The sequence below is a fragment of the Paroedura picta genome, chromosome 9, assembly GCF_049243985.1.
Source record: "Paroedura picta isolate Pp20150507F chromosome 9, Ppicta_v3.0, whole genome shotgun sequence".
NCBI lineage: Eukaryota > Metazoa > Chordata > Lepidosauria > Squamata > Gekkonidae > Paroedura > Paroedura picta.
The window spans coordinates 7,538,529-7,560,598 of record NC_135377.1 but is presented as its reverse complement, the minus strand read 5'-3'; the positions used below and the strand labels follow the sequence as shown (position 1 = coordinate 7,560,598).

Here is a 22,070-nt window from a genome sequence, read left to right as displayed (position 1 = left end):
TTGGCTACCCCATCGGCAGGCTCTCAGAATACTTAGCGGTCCTTTTTGGCCTTTCCCGTGGATCAGAGTTGTTGATAGAGTTTGAATATGTTAAAGGGGGACGGTTGCTTAAAGACTGAACAGCTTCGTTGAGAAGCGAAACAACTCAGAAGAGAAGAAGAAGAGTTGGTTCTTCTATGCCGCTTTTTGCTACCCGAAGGAGTCTCAAAGCGGCTTACATTCGCCTTCCCTTTCCTCTCCCCATGGCAGACACCCTGTGAGGGAGGGGAGACTGAGAGAGCCCTGATATTGCTGAAGAAGAGAAGTTGGTTCTTATATGCCGCTTTTCTCTGCCCGAAGGAGTCTCAAAGCAGCTTACATTCGCCTTCCCTTCCTCTCCCCAGAACAGACACCCTGTGAGGGAGGTGAGGTTGGGAGAAGAAGAAGAGTTGGTTCTTATATGCCACTTTTCTCTCCCCAAAGGAGTCTCAAAGCGGCTTACATTTACCTTCCCTTTACTTTCCACGACAGTGGGGAGAGCACAATACAACAGACCACATTGAGTGGAATATATTTGAATTCAATATATTGAATTCATTAATACCACTTTGTGGAGGACTCATTTTTGCCACTGATGAAAGGGCTGAAAATGGAGGAATAATCTAGAGCAGCGGTTCTCAACCGCCGTCATGCTGCATCCCCAAATGCGGTGGCAGCAGTGGCGCAAGCACACATGCGGGTGGCGTGTGCAGATGTGCAGGCTTGGGCAAAAGCACACAACAATATGGAGGTGGTCAGTGCCATGGCTCCACCGCCTGCCGCCTGCTACCGCCACCAGCCACTGCCACCACCGCAGTGGCCACCAACCCACGGAAAGGGCCAGGCAACCCCAACCTTGGGGTCGGGACCCCAAGGTTGACAACCATTTTTTTTGCAGAGTCCAGGTGGAAATTATAATAATAATAAAGAGATAACAGAGACTCTTAAGTTTTGATTAAGCCATTGGACACATTATTTTTTTCTTTGTTGGGTTGCCATAATTTGGCAGCAACTCGGTGCCACTCCCCCACCCCCTTTAAATGGGATGCTGAGTGGGATGCAATTTGCCAAGCTGAGAATCAGGCCTCGGAATTAGGGAGTCCTTACCCCACTGGGAAGGGACTTCATAGTCCAAACTGAGTTAGGGAATTCCTGGCCCCGGGCGGTGCTGTCCCAGGGCCTACCCTCCCAAGCGGCCATGTTCTCTCTCATCTGGAGATCAGTCGCACAGGGCCTGGAGAGCTCCAGGTCCCTCCTGGAGGTTGGTAACATTACTCTGGGGTTGTGGGGGAAACTGCAATGCTCCTGGGTTTGCTCTGTGAAGATACAGCAAGAGACGGAGAGATTGACCTCTCTGTCACTTGTCACCGACCGGATCTTTGCCACTTTTTCACTAACTGCATAACAAGCTTTTGCAGCTCCATTCTGCAGGGCGTCTCATTTGGGGAAGAAGTCACATAACAAAAATATTATGCTTCAAGTGAAGAAAGACGGACAGTACGGAGGAAAAAGGCGAAGGCTGCACTGAACTGGGGAATAACAACTCTACTTCTCTCATAAGAGGAATCTTTCCCAAAGAGAGTGTAGAAGCACAGCACCCCCTTGTGGCCACAGCAAAAATAAGTTCTTTTTCCTTTGGGTAGTCTCACATTTGGGAATGGAAAGCTAAAGCTATGAGGCTGAAAAGATGCATGCATGATTTGAAACTGTAAATGTAGGCGGATTGTGAGTGAGGGGGCAGGGAGGGTTGTGTCCATGCTTGACTCTTGGGGCCCTCTCTTGCATGCCCAGGCCTTGTTTTTGTTATTCACAGAGAATTGATTTTAAAAAATCTCACTGACTGCTACCTGCATTCTTTGCTGTATTATAAGTGTGTTCAGGAGGAAGATCCAGTTTGGGGTCAAAATGTGTTGGGTCTAGCATTGTATGGTGGATATTATGTGATTTTGATGAACAGCATATGGGCTTATCTATGCTTTTAACTTTACAAGTTGTGCACAATAAAAGTTGATTATTTATATTTTATGGACACCTAACCTTTTGGGTCCTAACTATTTGTCGGCTAGATTTGTTGCTTTTCGATTTTTGTAACATTATCCCCTTTGGGGTATTCTTTTATTCCCTGCTCATCAAGCATGGCCTCTCCTTATAATCTGAGGACTCCCAGAATTGCAGTGAAAATATATTCCTAGGACCACCTGATCTTCACCAAAGCCGAACTTTGTGTAGTATAATCAATGAGAAATTCACACTATTCATCAAGCAATGTGTCTTTAATCAGAAGACTGCTCTATTTTTTTAAAAAGGTATTCAAGCAGACTTAGTTACAAATAAAAAATTTTAAATTTTAAATCATTTGCATCATATCGGAAACGTGAACAATAAATAAGAATGTCATCCAAATACAATTGATCCTTCATTTGGAAAGAATGATAATCTTTTTTAAAAACATAGTGTAAGATCAAAATCAGAAAAGAGGAGACCAAAAAGGGAAGAGGGGAAGTATTCAAGAAATTTGGTTTTTGTTCAGACAACACACACACACAAAATAAATATGCAAGAGATACTTAGCATTGATAAGAAATGCAGATAGCATAGCCATATATCCTCGATTCCTTAAAATAAAATTATATATAGAAAAATCCCCCCCATCCTACAAAATGTGTGAGATTTAAGGTGATCAAACAACCAAGGAAAACAGGGATGTAGGCCTGACCCTACACATTTAATATCTCCTCATTCTGTGGAAATCAGCAGGAGGGATTCACAGCTTTTCAAGGAAACATCACCCACCAGTATCTGCTTGGGTAGCAACTGCTAAAAGGCACAGGAGCAGTGGTAGCCCAAAGAAGTTGGCGACCCAATCTGTGACCCTTGCAAGAAAACAATTACGGTAATACAGACCTGGACAGCCAGAGATCTGGCACCTCCCACGCTGGTTTCAAGATAACCCGCATGTGGCATTCTGGAACACCAGCATTTCTTTGCTCTGGGTAGCTGGGCAGGAAACAGAAATTCTGAAGCAACGGTGGAGAGGAGGTATGTGAGAGGGGTAAGAAAGAGGCAGAAGAGGGTATCTCCCTTCTATTGTGAGGCCCTCTCCCAAGAGGGCAGTGGCAGTGGTAGTGGTAGAAAGTACTGTCGAGCTGTGACTGATTTACTGTGGCCCTGTAGGGTTTTCAAGGCAAGAGTTGAGCAAAGGTGGTTTGCCATTGCCTGCCTCTAAACTGTGACCCTGTTTGGCTTCCAAGATCAGATGAGATCAGGCTAGCCTGGGCTGTCCAGATCAAGGCAAGCGATGAAGAGAGGTGGTTTTCTGTTGCCTGTCTCTGTGAAGCAATCCTGGGCTTCCTCGGTGGTCTCCCATCCAAGGACTAACCAGGGCCAACCTTGCCTAGTTTCTGAGAGACATTCAGAAGTGGTTTGCCGTTGCCTGCTGGCATTTTCACTCACTCAAAATAAATAAGGCGGTTTCAATCCACGCCAGCGACTGTTTGTAAGTCGGCTTTGCTTTTTTAGACAGTAAAATCCAGTTGCAAAGTGGAATGAAAATGCCTTATTTAGTGGGTGTGGAAGCATCCGCTGTCTGACTAACGACCAAGCTAACCCAACCCATCCAGGGCTCATTCCGCTCTTGTAGGATAATGCACTTTCGATGTGCTTTTGCAGCTGGATTTCCCTGTGCAGAACCGGAAAATCTACTTCGAAAGTGCATTGAAAGTACATTAACTGTTGTGTACAGAATGGGCCTGGGAGAGAATGCCACACATGTTGGATCCTGCGCTTCCAATGCACTTTAGAAGCAGACTTTCCTGTTTCGCACAGGAAAAACCCAGCTGCAAAAGTACATTGAAAGTGCATTATCCAACAGGTGGAGAATGAGCCTAGGCAAAGACTATCAGTGACTTTCCTTGCCGTTCAGCAGATAAAGCTTTTCTTGGCATTCAGAGACAGGTGAGATACAACAGTTCGCCTCACACATATCTTCCTGTTAACCGACTGACATATCAGTGTTATGCTTCTATTTCTTGTCTTCCCTCTAAGGTAGTGGTCCCCAACCTTTTCATCACTGGGGACCAGTCAACGCTTGACAATTTTACTGAGGCCCAGGGAGGGGGGGGGTAGTCTTTTGCCGAGGGACTTCACCACTGCCTAAGCCCCTGCTCTGCTTGCTTTCCCGCCGGTGCCCCTGACTTCCCACCGCCAGCTGAGGGGCGCTGCCAGCAGCAGCTGCACAGTGCCTCGCCAAGGAGTGAGCCGGTGGCAGAGTGGCAGGGCAGCCCCCGAGGCAGCAGCTGGGGAAGAGGACAAGGAGAAGCCACGACCCGGTACCGACTGATCTACGGACCGGTCCCGGTCCCCGGACCAGGGGTTGGGGACCACTGCTCTAAAAAACACAGGGCAGTATATGCATATCTCTGCGTCTTACAGCAAGCCTGCGAGGTAGGAATTAAGGTTGCCAACAGACCTGGAGGAAAACATCTTGTGCCTTTAATAGAGGCGCGATACATAGAAAAGGGAGCTGAAGCTTATTGTGGCCTGGCAGTAAGGGATATCCTGTTTTATTTATTAGATTTGTCATTTATAACTTGCTTTTCTCACTGGCCCTCAAGGCAGCTTACAAAGAGCGAGGCAATACCAGCTGGAGGATGGGATGTTTCATAGTGAAGAAGAATAACTGGGTTTTTTAATACTCCACTTTTCACTGCCCGAAGGAGCCCCAAAGTAGTTTACAAACACTTTTCCCTTTCTTTCCCCACAACAGGCACCTGGTGAGGTAGGTGAGGCTGAGAGAGCTCTGACAGGACGGCTCTGTGAGAACAGCTCTATCTGGACTGTGAGTGGCCCAAGCTCGCCCAGCTGACTGCATGTGGAGAAGCGGGGAATCAAACCCAGCTCTCCAGATTAGAGTCTGCCGCCCTTAAACACTCCACCATGCTAGAAAATGCAATAGGATTTGGATCGTAGAACCGGAAACCACCAGAAATCAGAAAACAGAACTTAAAAGCAAAGCATGAGTTATTAACATGATACATCAAACAGTGGTAAAAATTTCATAGCAGGAGCCTTCTTACAATTAACCCTCTCGTATAGGGTCAGGATCATTGTCCATGGGGTCGCGATGGGTTGGACACGACTTCGCACCTAACAACAACAACAATAGGGTCAGGACATTCTTTATCCTCCAGGCGGTTGGCAACCCTAGTCTGAAGTCAACCAATGGCTGAGTGGGGATTTGAACTCACCTCCCTCAGCCCCAATCCAATTCCACAACTGGGCCAGAATGCTTTGGGGATAGCAGTTATCAGCTTTCCGGATAATTTCCTAATTGCTCTCCGCTGCAAGACTAAATTACAAGCTCTGACCTCTGGGGGATGTTCTTTTATCTCTAACCTTTCTTGGCAGAGAAATCTTTCTCCATTTCCTAGAAGAGGCCTCTGTCATCGGTGACATGACAGGTGCTAATTCAGCAGGGGAAGCAGTCTCCTAGATGGCGTGCCCCTTACTCGGAAAACTTGCACCTGCTGAATTTTTGCCTTTCATGCAACTAATTACTAAAGACACAGGAACAGTGGCCAGGGGGGGGGGGAGTGGGGGTGATCCGTCACTACGACCAGTGGGTTTACCACCAGAGATTCCTAGCCTGTCTTGTAAAATAATCTCTTTGAGAGGGCAGCTGTCTTAGGCTGCCGAAGAACAGCTAGATACAACTCCAGAAACACCTTAAAAGCTCCACCAGATGTCTAGGATATAAACTTTCCAACAGTCACATGTCCCTTCGCCCGTCGAAGACTCCGTCATGAAAAGCGCGTTCCCTCCCTGCAATGTGGCCTTTTTACTCCATCTGTTTGTCTAAGAAAAGTCTAAGCACAAATCTTGTGAATTTTCTTTTGTTGTCGTCGTCCCTGGTTTTTAAAATAAGGCAAAACGTTGACCTCTCAAAGGGAAACGAAATGTTTGTTTTCGGGCTTTTTTCTTTTTCAAGTAGAAGACCATCGATACAAAACGTTACCAGGACCGGGGCTCTAGCTTTGGTCGGTGACTTTCGAGTGAGGGAAACTCAGGTGACTGAGCCTGTGAGAGAAACCGCCCCTCCCCGCTTTGATTCTGCCCATTCTAGAAAGGCACGTCAGATATAGAAATATAACAAATTTCAGTCTTTTACAGAAGACTCCAGAGAAGGACGTCTTGAAAAGTAAACAGTAGTGGTGAGTTGGTTCCATCTTCGTGGGTTTTCCACGTACGGCTTCTCCCCCGTTTCCTTATGGCTGCGAAGAAAATAAAGGTGTTTATAAAAAAATCAGTAACCAGATATGGAAAGAGTCTGTATAAATTTTCTGGATGCCAGTAAATGCAGACTTGGTGCTCCGAAATACACGTGCACCATGGCCTATGTAGTACGGAACGGGAGCTGGAGACCTTCAGAGAAAAGGTCTAAAGATCCAGAGCAATCCAAGATCCTTTGAGGTATTCGTGAACAGAAAGGGTGGTTGCATCTCCTCTCGTCGGGCTGGAAACCTGCAAGCTGTTTCGGCATCTCTTCCGGCCGTTCGTTTTTCTCGCCAAAATTTCGAGAATGTGGATTCGGGCAATCTTAGGAAGCAATGCAGGCGTTCTTTTCCTCCCACTTGCACAAAACGAAATTTCGGGACTGAAATATTAGCCGAAGACTCCCTTTGCCCTCAGCAGCCGCGAAGAAGAAAGAGTTCCTTTCCCCGTTGCAGATTTCCACGTTCTTCCTAAGAAAGGAAGGCAGGTATGCAGAGCAAATCAATTCGGTTTGCTAATTCCCGTTCCACGGCTCCATCCCCTCAAGCTTCAAGATCCACTCTGCTTCAGGATGCCTTTCTTTTTCTCTTTTTTTCTTTTTACAAATTAGTCAATAATCCTTGCTAGCGGAAACCACTGCGCCCTCCAAGATGGGGGTCATCTGCCCTTGAAGATACGTATTTTGTCAACTGAGGCCAGAGTCAATGTGACGTTAGATTCAAAATCTCCGTCGTGGACTCCCGTCTGGCGGAACGCCCCAGCAGAAGGATTGTTCTCCCAGTAATGGTGCCAGTTGCCTTTGCTGTCTGCTCCAAATCCGTAGAGATCCACCTGGAGAGAAAGAAGAACAAGAGTTGGGTTTTATACACTGCTTCTCACAACCCAAAGGAGTCTCCAAGTGGCTTACAATCACCTTCCCTTCTTCTCCCCACAACAGACACCCTGTGAGGGAGGTGAGCCCTGACAGGATTGCTCTGTGAGAACGGCATTATCAGGACTGTGACGAGCTCAAGGTCACGGAGATGGCTGCATGTGGAGAAGCGGGGAATCAAACCCGGCTCATCAGATTAGAAGCTGCCTCTCACTACGCCACGTCAAGGTTCAGAAATGGGCCAAACATCCAAAGGAAAGATATTTCACATACCTTGGCATTTCCAATTTTAAAAGGATCCGGTAGGAGGTGAGGTGAAAGTCCTTGAGACCCATTTTATTTCCCTAGATCAAATCATACCCCTTCCCTTTGGCTGCCCAAGGGAACAACTGAAACGGTCTTCTACTGTGTCAAGCCATTGGTTGACCGAGGGCAACACTGTCTACATCCGGGGTAGTCAACCTGTGGTCCTCCAGATGTTCATGAACTACAATTCCCATGAGCCCCTGCCATGGGGTCTACATGACACTTTCTGCCAACTATACTCCCACTGAGTTCAGTCAGACTTTCTCCCTAGTATGCGTGCTTCAGACAGTTAGCAAATATATCCAATAATATGGCAATTCTTGGACCACCATTTCAGCAGCATACATTTTCAAATCAGGAAGAGAATAAAGGCTTAGTTCACACACAAAGAACAATGAAGAAGAAGGAACCGGAAATCACAGAATGGACTGAACCACCAAAGGCAGCCTGTCTAAATCATACATTCCTGAGAGCTCCCTGCAAGCAGAAAGACAACACCAATGAGAACCTTTCCTCTGTGCTAGTTTTCAGCTTGCGTGGGTGTGGAGAAGGCTTGTTTTTAACGCCGATAATCATTCAAAGTTGAGAATCGACCAGCTGAGATCTGAAATAACCATGCCATTCCAGGGAATTTCTGTTCCATCATCTCCCGTTTGTGAACCAAGATCTAACGGTTGCACATACCTCATCGCAGATGTGGAGGGCAAATATAACCGACAGGAAGCCAGTCGAAGGGTATCTTCCATGATGCTGCAGCCAGTTGTCGTAAACATATTTGATAAAGTTGGGATGATAAACCAGGATCTATGCGGAAAGCAGCAAAAGGTTTGTTGGTTTGGTTGCTAACACCCTGTTCTGAGATCAGGCAAGGCTTTCTGAAAGCTGGAATTGCCCAGTCAGCTGGGTGATTGTGAGCAAATCCCTTTCTCTCAGCTTAATCAACCTCACAGGGTTGTTGTGAGGATCAGAGGAAGAGAAGCACATGACCTGCCTTGAAGGTCTTGTCATCATTAAAATAATAACAATAATATATTTAGACCAGGCTTTGGTGACGTCTGACTTCCAGGGTCGGGGTAAGAATGTGTGGCTTGCTGACATTATTTCTGTGGTTTCTTGAAGCCTGAAGATTATTTCAGGGGTTTCTCAATGGTTAAAAAGGTCAAGAAAGGCCAAATTTAGACTAAAACGGCACAAGTGCAGTTCCCAGCGTTTGCAGCAGGTGGCGATGCAGCCACAGCTTAGACCTCCTGCATCTGGTCAGAGTTTCAAATGAAATTGGGAATTGCACAACATTCTGCAAAACAGCATTTTGTTTAAAAAAGTTATTGCTCCAAAGGGCTCGAGGTTGGCCGGTACTTCATGGAATGCTGAAGGCTCGGTAGCGTGCAGACACAATGATTGCAAAGAGTCTAGCATGATAGGTTTTATAATACCGCTGGGAAGCAAAACTAAATCATCTACTGGCAGCAGGGACAAGGGCTGTGAGTCCTGTCAATGCTGGGCTGGTGATTTCTCCAGGTTCAGGGATCTTGGCACCTTCGGAATCCTTCCTGCGGCATCATTGCTTTAGGATGCTTAGGGCTAATCCTGCGTTGAGCAGGGGGTTGGACTAGATGGCCTGTATGGCCCCTTCCAACTCTAGGATTCTATGATTCTATGATTCTATCTCAAGGGTCTGTAGGATCCTCGACAGAGGCAAAACTGTGCTACCTGCAGGAGTATTCTGGGCTGCAAGTTGGATCCAAAGTGGATATAGTTTGGGGCCTCAGCGCTATAGTACTATAGTGCTATATACATAATAATACTGTATATATACTATAATACTATACTGCTAGAGCTATATACATAATATACATAATAATAGTATATATAATACTGGTTAGAGCAGTCTTTTTCATCCTTTTGATCATGGAGTAATCCTTAAAAAATTTTGCAGTCTTCAAGGTAACCTGGAAGTGATGTCAGTTAGCCACGCCCCCAGAAGTGACATGTTACTGGAAGTGACATCACCGAAACTCTCCCAGCCGGCTCCAGGCTGCAGTGGGAGGTGGGAGCTCGGTCAGCATAACCCATCTAGAGCTGACATAACCCTGGTTGGGAGTCTCTGGGTTAGACTGCTGGATCTGGAAGTCCTGGATTCAAATCCTGCCAGTGAGGAGGAGATCACCACTTCATTAGACAGCCAATTCCACTGCTGAATTGTTCTGACTGTGAATTCCCCACCCCCTAATATCTAGCCAGTACCATTGTACACGCAGTTTAAACCTGCATTCAGAATGGCAGAAGATCTTGGGAACAGAATTTTGCAAAAGTGCAGCTCATGGCCTGTAGCTATTTTCTATGATACCACCTTTGAGAAATCTGCAGCTACTGTTTGAAATTTACTCCAGGGTCTATGAATCCTCTTGTGTTGTCTTTGCAACTGAGGAAAATATTTTAAATGCGGTTGTTACTAGATGGCACTTTGGGGAAAACTACAAATAAATCAGTAAAAAACAGACAAAAAACATTTTTTCATTGGTTTGCTATTCACACATTGTACTTGAAATGCGGATTCTGTGAATTTAGGCAGATTGGGAGTGGATAGGGAGAAGGGACTGTGTCTGAGCTTGGCTCTTGTGGCCCTTCCTTGCAAGCCCAAGGAAATGTTGATTGCCATTTTGGGGTTAGGAGGCAAATTTCCTCCAGGCTGGACTGGTCAGGGATTCTATTGGGAGGACGCATCATCTGGGCATGGAATTTGGGTCACTGGAGGTGGGCAGCTAATTGCGAATTCCCTGCATTCTACAGGGAGTTGGACTAGATGATCCTGAAGGTCCCGTTGAACTCTATGATTCCACTTTATTCAGCCCCTGTTCAGTACTGGTTCCAGTTTAGGTCCATCCATACAATGTCAATACCTGCGGCATCAGCTTAGATGGGACCTTTTTGAAGGTTTGCTCTTAAAAACTAAATCTGCTGCATGAGACTGGAGAATTGGAAGGAAAAAAACACAGGAAACTGAACAGGAAGACTTAGTGCTAATCAAAGAGAGAGGCATACCCCAGGAGGAAGCAGAGCGATTGCTTACCTTGTCTTTGTTGACTTTAATTTTGCGCGGGACTGGAATGTACGTGCTGTTAAAGGAGATGAAGAGAGTGGGTTTAGTCCAACTCAACTTTATAGCGCATCAGCAAACAAACAAAAATGCCGACCCGTTTCTGATATTCTGATTCCTATGGGGACATTTTGTATAAAGTAAAGGTAAAGGTATCCCCTGTGCAAGCACCGAGCCATGTCTGACCCTTGGGGTGATGCCCTCTAGCGTTTTCATGGCAGACTCAATACGGGGTGGTTTGCCAGTGCCTTCCCCAGTCATTACCGTTTACCCCCCAGCAGCAAGCTGGGTACTCATTTTACCGACCTTGGAAGGATGGAAGGATGAGTCAACCTTGAGCCGGCTGCTGGGATTGAACTCCCAGCCTCATGGGCAAAGCTTTCAGGCGGCTGCCTTACCACTCTGCGCCACAAGAGGCTCATATTTTGTATAAAGGAAATGCCAAACGAAAAGGCGGAAGATCTGGATTTGCAAAGTTAAAGGAGAGGAACAACAGGTTAGTAGCTGACTCAGTGTGCTACTTCCTCTAGCTCAGGGGTAGTCAAGCCACGGCCCTCCAGATGTCCATGGACTACAATTCTCATGAGCCCCTGCCAGCAAACGCTGGCAGGGGCTCATGGGAATTGTAGTCCATGGACATCTGGAGGGCCGCAGTTTGACTACCCCTGCGTCTAGCTATTGGCTCAGCTACTGTGAAGCCACGGAATGTTCACAAACATTCCTTCAATAGATCCTGCTTCTCTGGCCCTTCTGAGAAAAAAAAGACGAAAGGGTGTCAGAAAAGTTGAGATGAATTTGCACGCACTTCTCTAGGCGCATCGTTGGGTTACCCTCCCTGCTACAGCGATTTCGGCTGCTCTCTGGTTGCCAGAATTCATTTCTCGGCGGAGGAGAGATTGATGCCCTCCTCCACTCCGACAGAGACGCTGGCAAAATCAAGCGTTTCTCAATCCCCGAACACAATCCTCAGAACCCAGACATTTGAAGAACATCTCATTGTTCACGTCTCCGGTCTCGAAACATCGATTGGATTCGGGGGTTACCCTTCCAGCGGCCTGAATTTTTTCTGCTCCTTCTCATTTACTTTCATTTCCCTCACTGATTTTTTTTCTGGGGGAGGGAAGCTTTCAGTGATGGTCTGATCAAAGTGACCCCTTTTCCCCCCGTACCAAAGAGAAAACAATACTCAGAGAATGGGCCAGGGGCACAGGGTAGATTATTTTCAAACCATGAATGGGTCTGTCAATTGCCACATAATTTTACTATGTACAAATCCTACTATATATGAGGCAGGAAACCCAAGGGGGACACAGTACCCTCTTCAGCACAGGTGGTCTTTAAGCAGCAGCTGACAGATACTTCTTATTGATGCTTCAAGCTGATCCTGCACTGAGCAAGGGGTTAGACTAGATGGCCTGTATGGCCCCTACCAGCTCTCTGGTTCTAGTATAATCGTAGTGTAAATTATAAGAAATTCCTTCCTTCCTTCCTTCCTTCCTTCCTTCCTTCCTTCCTTCCTTCCTTCCTTCCTTCCTTCCTTCCTTCCTTCCTTCCTTCCTTCCTTCCTTCCTTCCTTCCTTCCTTCCTTCCTTCCTTCCTTCCTCCCTTCCCTTCCCTTCCCTTCCCTTCCCTTCCCTTCCCTTCCCTTCCCTTCCCTTCCCTTCCCTTCCCTTCCCTTCCCTTCCCTTCCCTTCCCTTCCCTTCCCTATTGTCTCTCCTTTTTCCCCCCTTTCTCTGTCTCTCTTCTGTTATTCTTATGAGTTCTGGTTTTTTTTGTTTTTTATGTCATGATTATGGACCAGTTTGCTTTAGGGCCTGGGTCAGGGGTTTGGAAACACCCTGAACCTGGAAACACCCTGACCCAAGAATGGAACTAGAGCTTTCCCAGTCTGTGTCCACCTTTAGTTAGAACTGAGTCCAGTGTCCACCCCCAAATAAGCTCCAACATGTTCAGTTTCTGAATATAAGTGAGAACTGACTTAGCACCTATAAGTGAGGTAAGAAGCCAATATCCCTGTTAAGTCCAGGGTGTTCCATTGCTCTGAGTGTTGTAATAATTTGTAATTCAACAATCTCCCATTCCAGTCAGTTTTTGAAATCCCTTTGCCATAAAACAGCTATTCTGAGGTTTCCCATGGAGTGTCCTGGGAGGTTGAAAAGTTATCCTACCGGTTGGTCAGTGTTTTGATTCTTGATGTCAGCTACCTGATCCTAGAAGAGCCCGATTCAAGTCCAGCAGCACCTTACAGACCAACAATATTTGAGGAGCGATGAGCTTTTTAGAGTCAAAGCTCCTTACAAGTTCGCCTTAAGTATAGCTGTGGTTTGACAGCAGTTTTACGCACACGCAAGGATGTGTGATTTTGATTGGGAAACATTCAGACTTCACCAAATAACACCCTGGGCCAAATCCTTCTGAAACCGTACGTTCCCGGAAACTGAAACGGGTGTGGTGCTGACCGAGCAGACAAAGTTGAGCCCTGACAGGACAATCTGACATCTTTCCCATAGCTATCGTGTATCTTGAGGCAAAATCTTATCTCCTGCGCAGCCCGGGCGAAATATTTTTGTGGTTGAGGAAACATTTGTTTTCCTTTCCCATAACGTGCAAGTATTTCGATAGCGAGCACTTAGGGGAATATGGGTGCGCCGTCACCCCAGGAGAGTCCACTGGATGGTACTTGTGACGTCACAACCGGGGAGGGATTTGAAAATCCCCAACATCCCCCCCCCCCCCACTTAAGCAGCAAAGCAGGAGTGTCGACAGAGAAGGGAAGATAAAGAAACGTCAGTCCGGAATGTTCTCCTCTCTGTTTATCTAACCTCGGGAACTGGCTGACTCACATTATTGGAAGCGGCTACATTTCTCCCTCTCCTCTCCCCTCCTCTCCACCTGATCTTTATTTCTGCCCCTTTGCTGTCCATTTACTGAGTCTATAAAAGTAGCCGTAGATCCAATCTCCAAGGAGTCTCGCCCGGCCCAGTAAGTTCTCTCCAGGAAATTAAAAAAGGACAAAGGAATACAATGCAGAAGCTCACTCCTCCGGCAAGCGGCTAGAAGAGGGGGCCACCAGCCAGCGGGCTGTTTCTCTGGAGTGGAGAGCTTAGGCTCCCAAATGGGCACGGAGGTCAAGACGGATGGAGACATCATTCAGTTTCGATTCTTGACTGAAAAGACCAGGAGGAGAAGAGCACAAATGCCGAACGGGGCGGGTGGATCCATTGCACAGAGAGCTCGGCACTGTTCAGCCACCCTCTTACGCTGAAAAATCAACAAAGGGGCTGAGAAGAGCAATTTTGTTCAAGGGCTAGATTTCTGAGCATAACGTTCTACAGTTGTGCTCTATTATATATTACTAGGGGCCAAGCCCGTTGAATTCAGGAATACAACGGGCGCTAGATTGGGAGGGTGAAGTGGAAGAACTCTGTGGATGGCCTCCCCCCAGGACCTGGAAAGGCTACAGGCAGCTGATAGGGAACTCACCAGCAGGGGCAGCTCTCACACAGCAGGGATCTGCAGCCTCCGAGCCTCGAAGTGGGAGGAGGAGAGGGTGGTCAGGGTGGTGAATGGAAGGCGATTGGCTGGCTGCTCGGACAGACAGGCAAGCCAGTTGGAGGAGGAGGCACCTAGGGGCGGGACAGCTGCCCTGAGTGGTTATTAAGCACTGAGTGGCACTTAAGCCGTGAAACCAGCTCCTCCTCCAAGGCCTTGCCAGAAATATTAAAGGGAACAGATATTCTATGTTGAACTCTTTTACAAAGTAGCAGGGAAGCCTATTGGATTTGGGAATTCAATGGGCGCTAGCACAGAGGACTTGCCCCTGACCCCCAGGTCCTTCGTGAACAGAAAGCAGCATCAGGACTGGGGCAGCCCAAATAGCCTCCAGGACCAGCCATGGCAGTGCCAGGCCATCTCCTCCCCCACTCACTAGCATATAAGTGGCCCAGGGGGTGAGCAGGGCTGCTGCAGCCAGTGGTCCACCTAAGGTGCTGCTGCATGGGCTCATCCCTCCTCCCACCGCTCCTCAACAGGCGGGGAGAGGCATCAGGAGTGGAACGGCCGAACCGGGGCAGGCCTTCCTCCTCCAGTGCTGCCGAGTGTGGCCGGGTCCGGAGTGGGTCAGCCGGGGAGCAGGGGCGCAGTGGCTGGCATGCCCAGGCTTACCTTCGGAGTCAAGCACATTGTCCCATCTGCCCACACCCGGCTGGATTCCACAGAATGGGTATCGATGCCGCCATGAATGGCACCCTTTACTGAGACTCTCCATCCAGGTCCCCAAATATGGCTCTGGCCTGGATGGCCCTGGCTAGACTGAACAGTTGGTTTTTCTACCCCACTTTTCACTACCTGAAAGCAGCTTCCGATCGCCTTCCCTTCCTCTCCCCACAACAGACTACCTGGTGAGCTACGTGCGGCTGAGAGAGTTCTGAGAGAACTGCTCTGCGAGAACAGTTCTAACGGGACTGTGACTAGCTCAAGGTCACCCAGCTGTCTGCATGGGGGAGGAGGAGCGGGGGATCAAACCTGGCTCTCCAGATTAGAAGCTGCAGTTCTTTACCACGTTACCAAGTTGGCTCATCAGAACTCAGAAGCTATGCAAGGCCGGCTCTGGTGAGCAGATGGGTAGGAGACCACTGCCTCAGTCCAGGATTGCTATGCAGAGGTGGGCAATGGCAAACCACCTCTCTTGCCTTGAAAACCTTACAGAGTCACCATAAGCTAGCTGCAGTTCGACGTCACCTCCTGCCACTAGCAAAAGAGGGCTATGGGGCAGCTTGCTCCGCTGGAGCAAGTTGCCCCATAGCCCTTTTGCTAGTGGCAGGAGGTGCCCTCAAATCGTAGCTGGCTTATGGCGCTTTGCGGTGTCTTTGCTTTGCCCCACTGTCAAGTTAACAAGCAATCCCAAGCCTCCTCTTGGGTGTTTGCAGGAGCCACTTACTGGTTGATGGTGCCTGTGGTCAGAGCACTGACGACCCAGCGCAAGTCCAAGGTCTTGAAAGGAATCAGGATCATGTGGACGTCCTCGGCCAGCTCTCTGTAGCTCTCCGGGTAGACAAAGTGGTGGGTGGTTTTGCTGCCGACGTCTGCTTCGAAGTTGGCCGTCGGGGCCTTGTTCATTCTGCGGTGGGGAAAAGACCAACAGGGACGAGGAGAGAAACGGGGTCAAAGTCAACAGGAGGGCGGCCAGAGCTCGGCCTCCTGCCGTGGTCTTTCCGTGTCGCTCTTTTTAAACCAGCTGGATGATCAGAAGCCAATTAGGAATGAACTTGTGACATTTCTCCCACCAACTAGATACACTTAAGAAAACGCTGTCTGATAAAGACAGTGAATGGACTTCTGCCGTAGCCAAATTTGCTTGGTTGGCTACCAAGATTAAGAATGTCTGGAAGGAATCTGGAAGAAATAAGCCAAAGGTTTGGTGCTACTTGCTAAATTTAATTAGAACGTTCTTATTATTTACTAGGGGCCAAGCCCGTGGAAATCAGGAACACAATGGGTGCTAGATTAGGGGGGTGGAGTGGGAGAACTATGTGGACGGCCTCCCCGTCCCCCCAGGACCTGGAAAGGCCACAAGCAGCTGTTAGGGAACTCACCGGCAGGGGCAGCTCTTATACAACAGGGATCTGCAGCCTCCGAGCCTCGGAGGGAAGTGGAAGGAGGAGGGGGTGGTCAGGGGTGGGGGACAGAAGGTGATTGGCTGGCCACTGGACAGACAGGCAAGCTGGTTGGAGGAGGAGGCACTCAGGGGCAGTACAGCTGCCCTGGGCGGGTGTTAAGCGGCGCTTAAGCCATGAGATCAGCTCCTCCTCTAATCCCTTACCAGAAATATATTATGTGTAAACAGATGACCCTTAGAATTTTCATGTTTCATTTTTTTTGTAAGTTTCAATTCGTTTTATCTGTAAATATTCTGTATCCTGCTCAAGGGACATAACAAATCTAAGCGGTGATGAAGCCACCGAAAGAGGACCAAACTGGAATCCCGTGACTGAGGCTCATTGTGTGTCATTTAACCCGAAAAAGCAGCCATTGGAAGGAGCCATTTTGATGGGGACAGAAGGGACAGGGCTCGCCCACTCTCAGAGCTGGCCATGATTGAAGTATTTTGGTGAAATAATTTAAAAACTGGCACAGCCAATCAGATCTCCAATGGTCAGTCAGGGGCCTTGCTGGGCAAAAATTCCACTGGGCCCAAGTCTACTTTCTGAAAAGACTTGGGGGGGCACCAAGAAAGGTGTGGGCAGATGCCATGGTGCCCCTGAACACCACCTGACCGAAAGACACTGCCCTAGCCCAGTTCATGGCCCCCAATGGCTATGAGGTCGAGCCGGATTACAAATCTGGGGTTCACTGAACTCATGCGTCACATGTGCTCGGGCGCATGGCCTGCTAGTGAGAAAGCATCATTTGCTGAATGCAGTTGGATCTTGCTCAAAGTCAACGCAATTACAATTACTTTATTGCCTTTTCTTTCCTGGGGTCACTTGGGTGCCACTGAGACATTACTGCTCTCCTGTCTAAGTCAGAAATTAAAACTGGGTGGGTGCAGTATTTAATACAAGCTTAACCCCATATGTCATCGAAAAAGGGGTTATCTTATATTTGCATACAAGTTATAGGAATGAGCAACGATGTTTAACTTCAAGGGGTGGGGTTGAGTCACCTTACATTCAGGATCGTATTCTGCTTGTGTAACTAACAGTTCTTGCGTGACTAGTTTTTAAAAAAATTATTTATAAGATTAAAAGAAGAGCTGCTTTCTTATACGCCACTTGGGATCCCAACGCCGCTTACAAACACTCTTCCCTTCCTCTCCCCACAGCAGACACCCTGGGAGGCAGATGGGGCTGAGAGAGCTCTAAGAGAACTGCTTGGCAAGAACAGCTCCAAGAGAACCTGCAGCTGGCTGTAGGTGGAGGAGCAGGGAATCAAACCCGGTTCTCCGGATAAGAGTCTTCCGCTCTTAGGGAGTGAGGTTACGCAGAACTCTGACAGTGACTCTTCAACATCTCGGGCGGAAGGTTTGGGTAACGGGATGCCTCTTCAAATGAACGCATTGTTTAAAAACATTTTTGTGCATAGACACACTTTCATTTCAGTCCTGCAATTAAGATCCTTGTACTGTGGTAGCAGCTGCTGCCAAAGCAATTAAAAAAAAAAATCTGCACAGCCAAGGGGATTTCCAGTAGCCAATCAGAAGCCCTGCTGGCCTCTGCCCACTTTCTAAAAACACTTAGCTGGTTGATACGAAAAAGTGTTGGCAGATGCCATGGTGCCCGTGGGCACCCTGTTGGGGACCACTTAGCCACTGGCTCAGCTCCCTCAAGGCTCTTCTTATATTTACTCAGAGATAATTCCCATCGAGCTCAATGGAATGAGAAAACGACAGCTTGGTGTTTCTTCTTCTTCCTAAACCCCCAGGCTCCACCCCCAAACCTCCAGGAATATCCTCCTCCAGAGTTGGCAGCCTGTAGAGTTGCGCGATTCGGCCGCTGAAGCATCCCCACCCATCGCAGCCTGACTGGGATGGGCGGGAATGGATGCTTCGGCGGCCGAATCGCACATCCCTAGGCGGGAATGATCCAAGGCTCAGGTGGAAGAACCCCATGCCACTCACCTGAACACAAAGTCATGGCCGTCGATCTCTTTGCCGTACTGCGACTGCTTCAGGTTCCCCGAATTCCCCACCACGGCGCACCTCCGGCACTGGGACCCGCTCCTCTCCAGAACTGACTCCCTGTCTCCGGGAATGACCTCAAACAACTCCCGGATGGACTCGTTCATGTACTTAGGGTTTCTCTCGCCTTGTAGTTTCTGGGAAGAAGAACACAGAAGTCATTCCACAGAAGGGGGAGTGAGAAGATTAGCTGACCTGAGAAATGTCCTGCAATGACAGCCCATCTCCAGACTGCGGACGTCAATCCCCCTGGAAAAAAATGAATGCATTGGTTGTTGTACCTGCGTTGTACCTCCTGCGTTGTACCCCACTGAGATCCCTGCCTTCTCCAGGCTCCAGCCCCAAAACTCCAGGAATTTCCCAATCTGGATTTGGCAACCCCACTGTCCCCCATCCCTACCGATAGGCAGAAAGGACCGGGTAGCCCTAGCTGACCCTGATAGGCCTCTGCTGGTCATGTGACAAGGCCTGGGCTGTATAAAAGCATCTAGATCTGTCTTGCTATTCGGTGTGAGCAAAAAGAGGACCCGGATATTCCACGCCACAAATTCACCGTGACTTGGCTTTGCCCCTCCCTAGATGTTGTTATGTATCTTTGCGCAGATGTTTCCTCATGGTAATGGATGTTGATCTGTCCTGATCTCTTCTTCTCAGTTCCTCATTTCTTCATGCATCATTGGTTGCCCTTCTGCATTTCCCTCACCATTTGTCTGCGGCTTACGGTCCGGTTTGGGAACCCCCTCAGACATTCTAATACCTGACTTATGGTTCCCTCAGCGGATCAATGGGGACACCCATGTGCAGAGAGAGGGCTAAATCTCTTCCCTCACAGGAATCTTATTCCCGTCATTCAACCTATTTCTGGCTGCACTTTCCATTTTTTAAAAGAGGCAAAAAGATTCCAAATTTGGATGCTTTGTCCCTTAATCTCTATTGCTCTTTCTGCTATGATCTTCTTTCCTTCATTCCCCATCCCTGTTTTTCTGCACACCTAGAGAGAGACACATTTCACAGCGCTCAGTTTGAAAAACCAGTGCAGCAGTTAGAAGACCTGTTAAGACCCAGAGTAAAAGAAAAAGGTCTTTATGACTTGTGCATGCCTTGTTGTTACCTGCTCTGAGATAACCAGGAAAGATGGGCTATAAAAATAAAGTTGTTATTATTGTACTCTTAAAAGTCTTCCATGAAGATCCAAGGCTGCAATCTTCAGGATGTTTTCCTGAGGGGATCCCCACATGGGGCTTATTTTTCAGTACAGTTTTCTCAGGCCTAAGTGACCTTTGGGTGTTCTTTCTCTCCCAGCTGACCCACCTTGCAGGGTCGTTGTGAGCCGACAAAAGGGAAAGTGGTCCACCTACGGCGCCCTGAACTCCCAGGAGGGCAGGATAAAAAGGAGGAAAGTAGAAAGAAGTGATGTCACTCTAGGAATCTTAGAGCAGTGTGATGTCACTGGTATGTCCTGGACACGGCGTCATTCTAGGCATCCTAGAGCAGTGTGATGTCACTTCCGGGTTTGCCCTGGAAATGACACGATGACATGACAGTGCCTCCACTAACCCCACTTCACCCTCAGTCTGCTGCTGGGGGCCAGCCATTGGCTGGCAACCCTCTTGGGGAAGTTTGTAATGCAAATGGAATTGTAGGTTGGGGCCCTGCAGACAGCTGATGCTGTCCTATATTGGATCAGCCCTGGTCCATCAAAAGTCAGCGCTGACTACTCTGATTTGCAGTGACTCTCCGTGGTCTCAGGAAGAGGTCTTTCCCATGATCAGCTGGAGAGACCGAGGATCGAACCGGGGACCTGCTGAATGCCAAACAGATGATCTGCCGCAGAGCCACAGCTCCCTCCCCCAGTTGCTGGGACAGCCCTACTATCAATGCAAGAATGTACCCAAGACATGTGCTGTTGGAGCCTATGACCTGGGGATGGGTAGACTGTCTATCTGAAGGCTTTTGGAAGGATGGACATCCATCTGCAGTGTGGATTTTCAACCCGAGGATTCGGCGCCTTCACGAAAGGGCAACACCGACCCGCCAAACATCCCACCCGCAAGCCAACGCTCTCCTTCTCCCTCCTGACTTACCAGCCACCACTTGTAGTTCTCTGGAGGCATGAAGGCATTCCGTGGGGTCAAGATAGGTTGCATAGTTTGGTTAAACCTCTCGTCGAACCAAGGCGAGACCCCCTGCTCGGAGATGCAGGCGTTACAGCTGCAGGGCCTCCGGGGGTATTTCATCAGTCTCCGAAACTGCTCGATAATCAGCTTTGGGTCCCAGGTGGCCATGACGGCGTTGTTGGTGTAATTCAGCAAGAAGGAGGTGATGGTGATGACAAACAGCAAGGCCAGCGTGAACATTTTCAGACTCTTCTTCCTGACGGCCAGCATGTTGACGCGTGACTTCCTCGGCCGGAATGAAAGGCGATGGCTGATGGAAGAAAGAAAAAGGAGGGGGGGAATCAAAAAGAGGGGGTTTATTTTTCGGGACTGGCCCCTACGTGGTGGAATGAGCTCCCGGAGGAGCTGCGGGCCCTGGGAGAGCTTTTGGCTTTCCGCAGGGCCTGCAAAATGGAGCTCTTCCGCCAGGTCTAGGGTTGGGTTCAGGGCAAATACTAGATCAGATGGGGCTTCCCCCCCCCTTGAAGATATGCTTCCATGCTGGTCCATTGGTGTGGTCAGATCTCACACCCCTCTCCAGCCACCCTGGCTGTTAATGGGGGCTGTTAGATAATGTGCTGTTATTTCCACCATGGTTTTAACATTTTTCTTTCATTTTATGGGGTTTTGATGGGGGATTTCAATTGAAGATTGTGTCATTGTGTGTATTTTGTATTTAACCCGCCACAAGCCAGCTTGTCTGGGAGTGGTGGCTAATAAATCCAACACTAATAATACTAATAATACTAATAATACTAATAATACTAATACAAATAATAATACAAATACAAATACAAATAATAATAATATAATAATAATAATAATAATAATAATAATAATAATAATAATAGCAGCATTTCCCCAAACGGCGGGCTGAGTTTAATGACCTTCGTTGTTCAGAGACGCCAGGGAATAAAACAACCACCCCTCGTCGTGTCCTTGGCCAACCTCTGAGGCAAACCCGGGCCTGCCTCTTTCTTCTCTGCCTTCCCCAACTGCACGCCCCAAACCCTCCGGTGTCCTGGCTCTTGCGGAACAGCTGCTAATTTCTCCCTCTGAAGGTTTAATCAAAGGGAACAGCGGCACTGTTGCTTTTCTCACCCTGGCAGATCTAAGAGGAAATTATCAGCTCTGTCAAAGACGCTTGGGTTGCGTGGGAGGAGAAACCGTAAGAGAAAAACCAACAAAACAAAACCCCAGAAACGGGCGAGGGTGGCCAGCTCTGGGTTGGGGAGTACTTGGCGACTTTGGGGACAGAGCTGGGTGTGGTCGGGATTTGGGGCGGGGAGGGATCCACCCTTCAAAGCGAAGTGATCTCTCTCTCCTGGAGAAGTGCTCTCCTTCTAGGGGATCCTCAGGTCCCACCTGGAGACTGGCATCCCCAACGATGGCTAGAGAAGAATCCCCCTTTCCTCTTGGTCATTATTTTATGAGCAGCTTTTGATCAGCTTGCATGAAGGCCAATGGACAAGCGTCATCCTGGTGTAATTTCTCTAGTACCTGGGCAAACTAAAGAGAAGGGGAGCTTCACCAGGACGTTTTATGGATCTTCTCATTTAACTTAAGGTTCTGGGTTGTACTAAAGTTGACATTGTTTGGACTAGTATCTAGAAGCCCAGGTTTGAATCTCCACTTGTGCTGTGGAAGCTCACTGGGTGGCTGTGGGCCAAGAA

At 48.3% G+C, this 22,070-nt stretch overlaps 1 protein-coding gene across 1 annotated transcript in view; it reads right to left on the bottom strand.

Annotated features, from left to right (window-relative positions):
- Window positions 1–2,272: 2,272 nt before the first annotated feature.
- ST3GAL1 (ST3 beta-galactoside alpha-2,3-sialyltransferase 1) overlaps window positions 2,273–22,070 on the bottom strand; it is a 100,440-nt gene continuing 80,642 nt past the window's right edge. Inside the window, exons 3-8 of the mRNA XM_077351453.1 lie at window positions 20,326–20,668; window positions 18,182–18,378; window positions 15,503–15,682; window positions 10,536–10,581; window positions 8,150–8,269; window positions 2,273–7,119 (exon numbers count right to left, since the gene is read on the bottom strand). Coding sequence (XP_077207568.1) covers window positions 6,946–7,119; window positions 8,150–8,269; window positions 10,536–10,581; window positions 15,503–15,682; window positions 18,182–18,378; window positions 20,326–20,628 — 1,020 coding nt within the window. The 5' untranslated portion in view covers window positions 20,629–20,668 and the 3' untranslated portion in view covers window positions 2,273–6,945. The remainder of the gene's footprint in view (window positions 7,120–8,149; window positions 8,270–10,535; window positions 10,582–15,502; window positions 15,683–18,181; window positions 18,379–20,325; window positions 20,669–22,070) is intronic.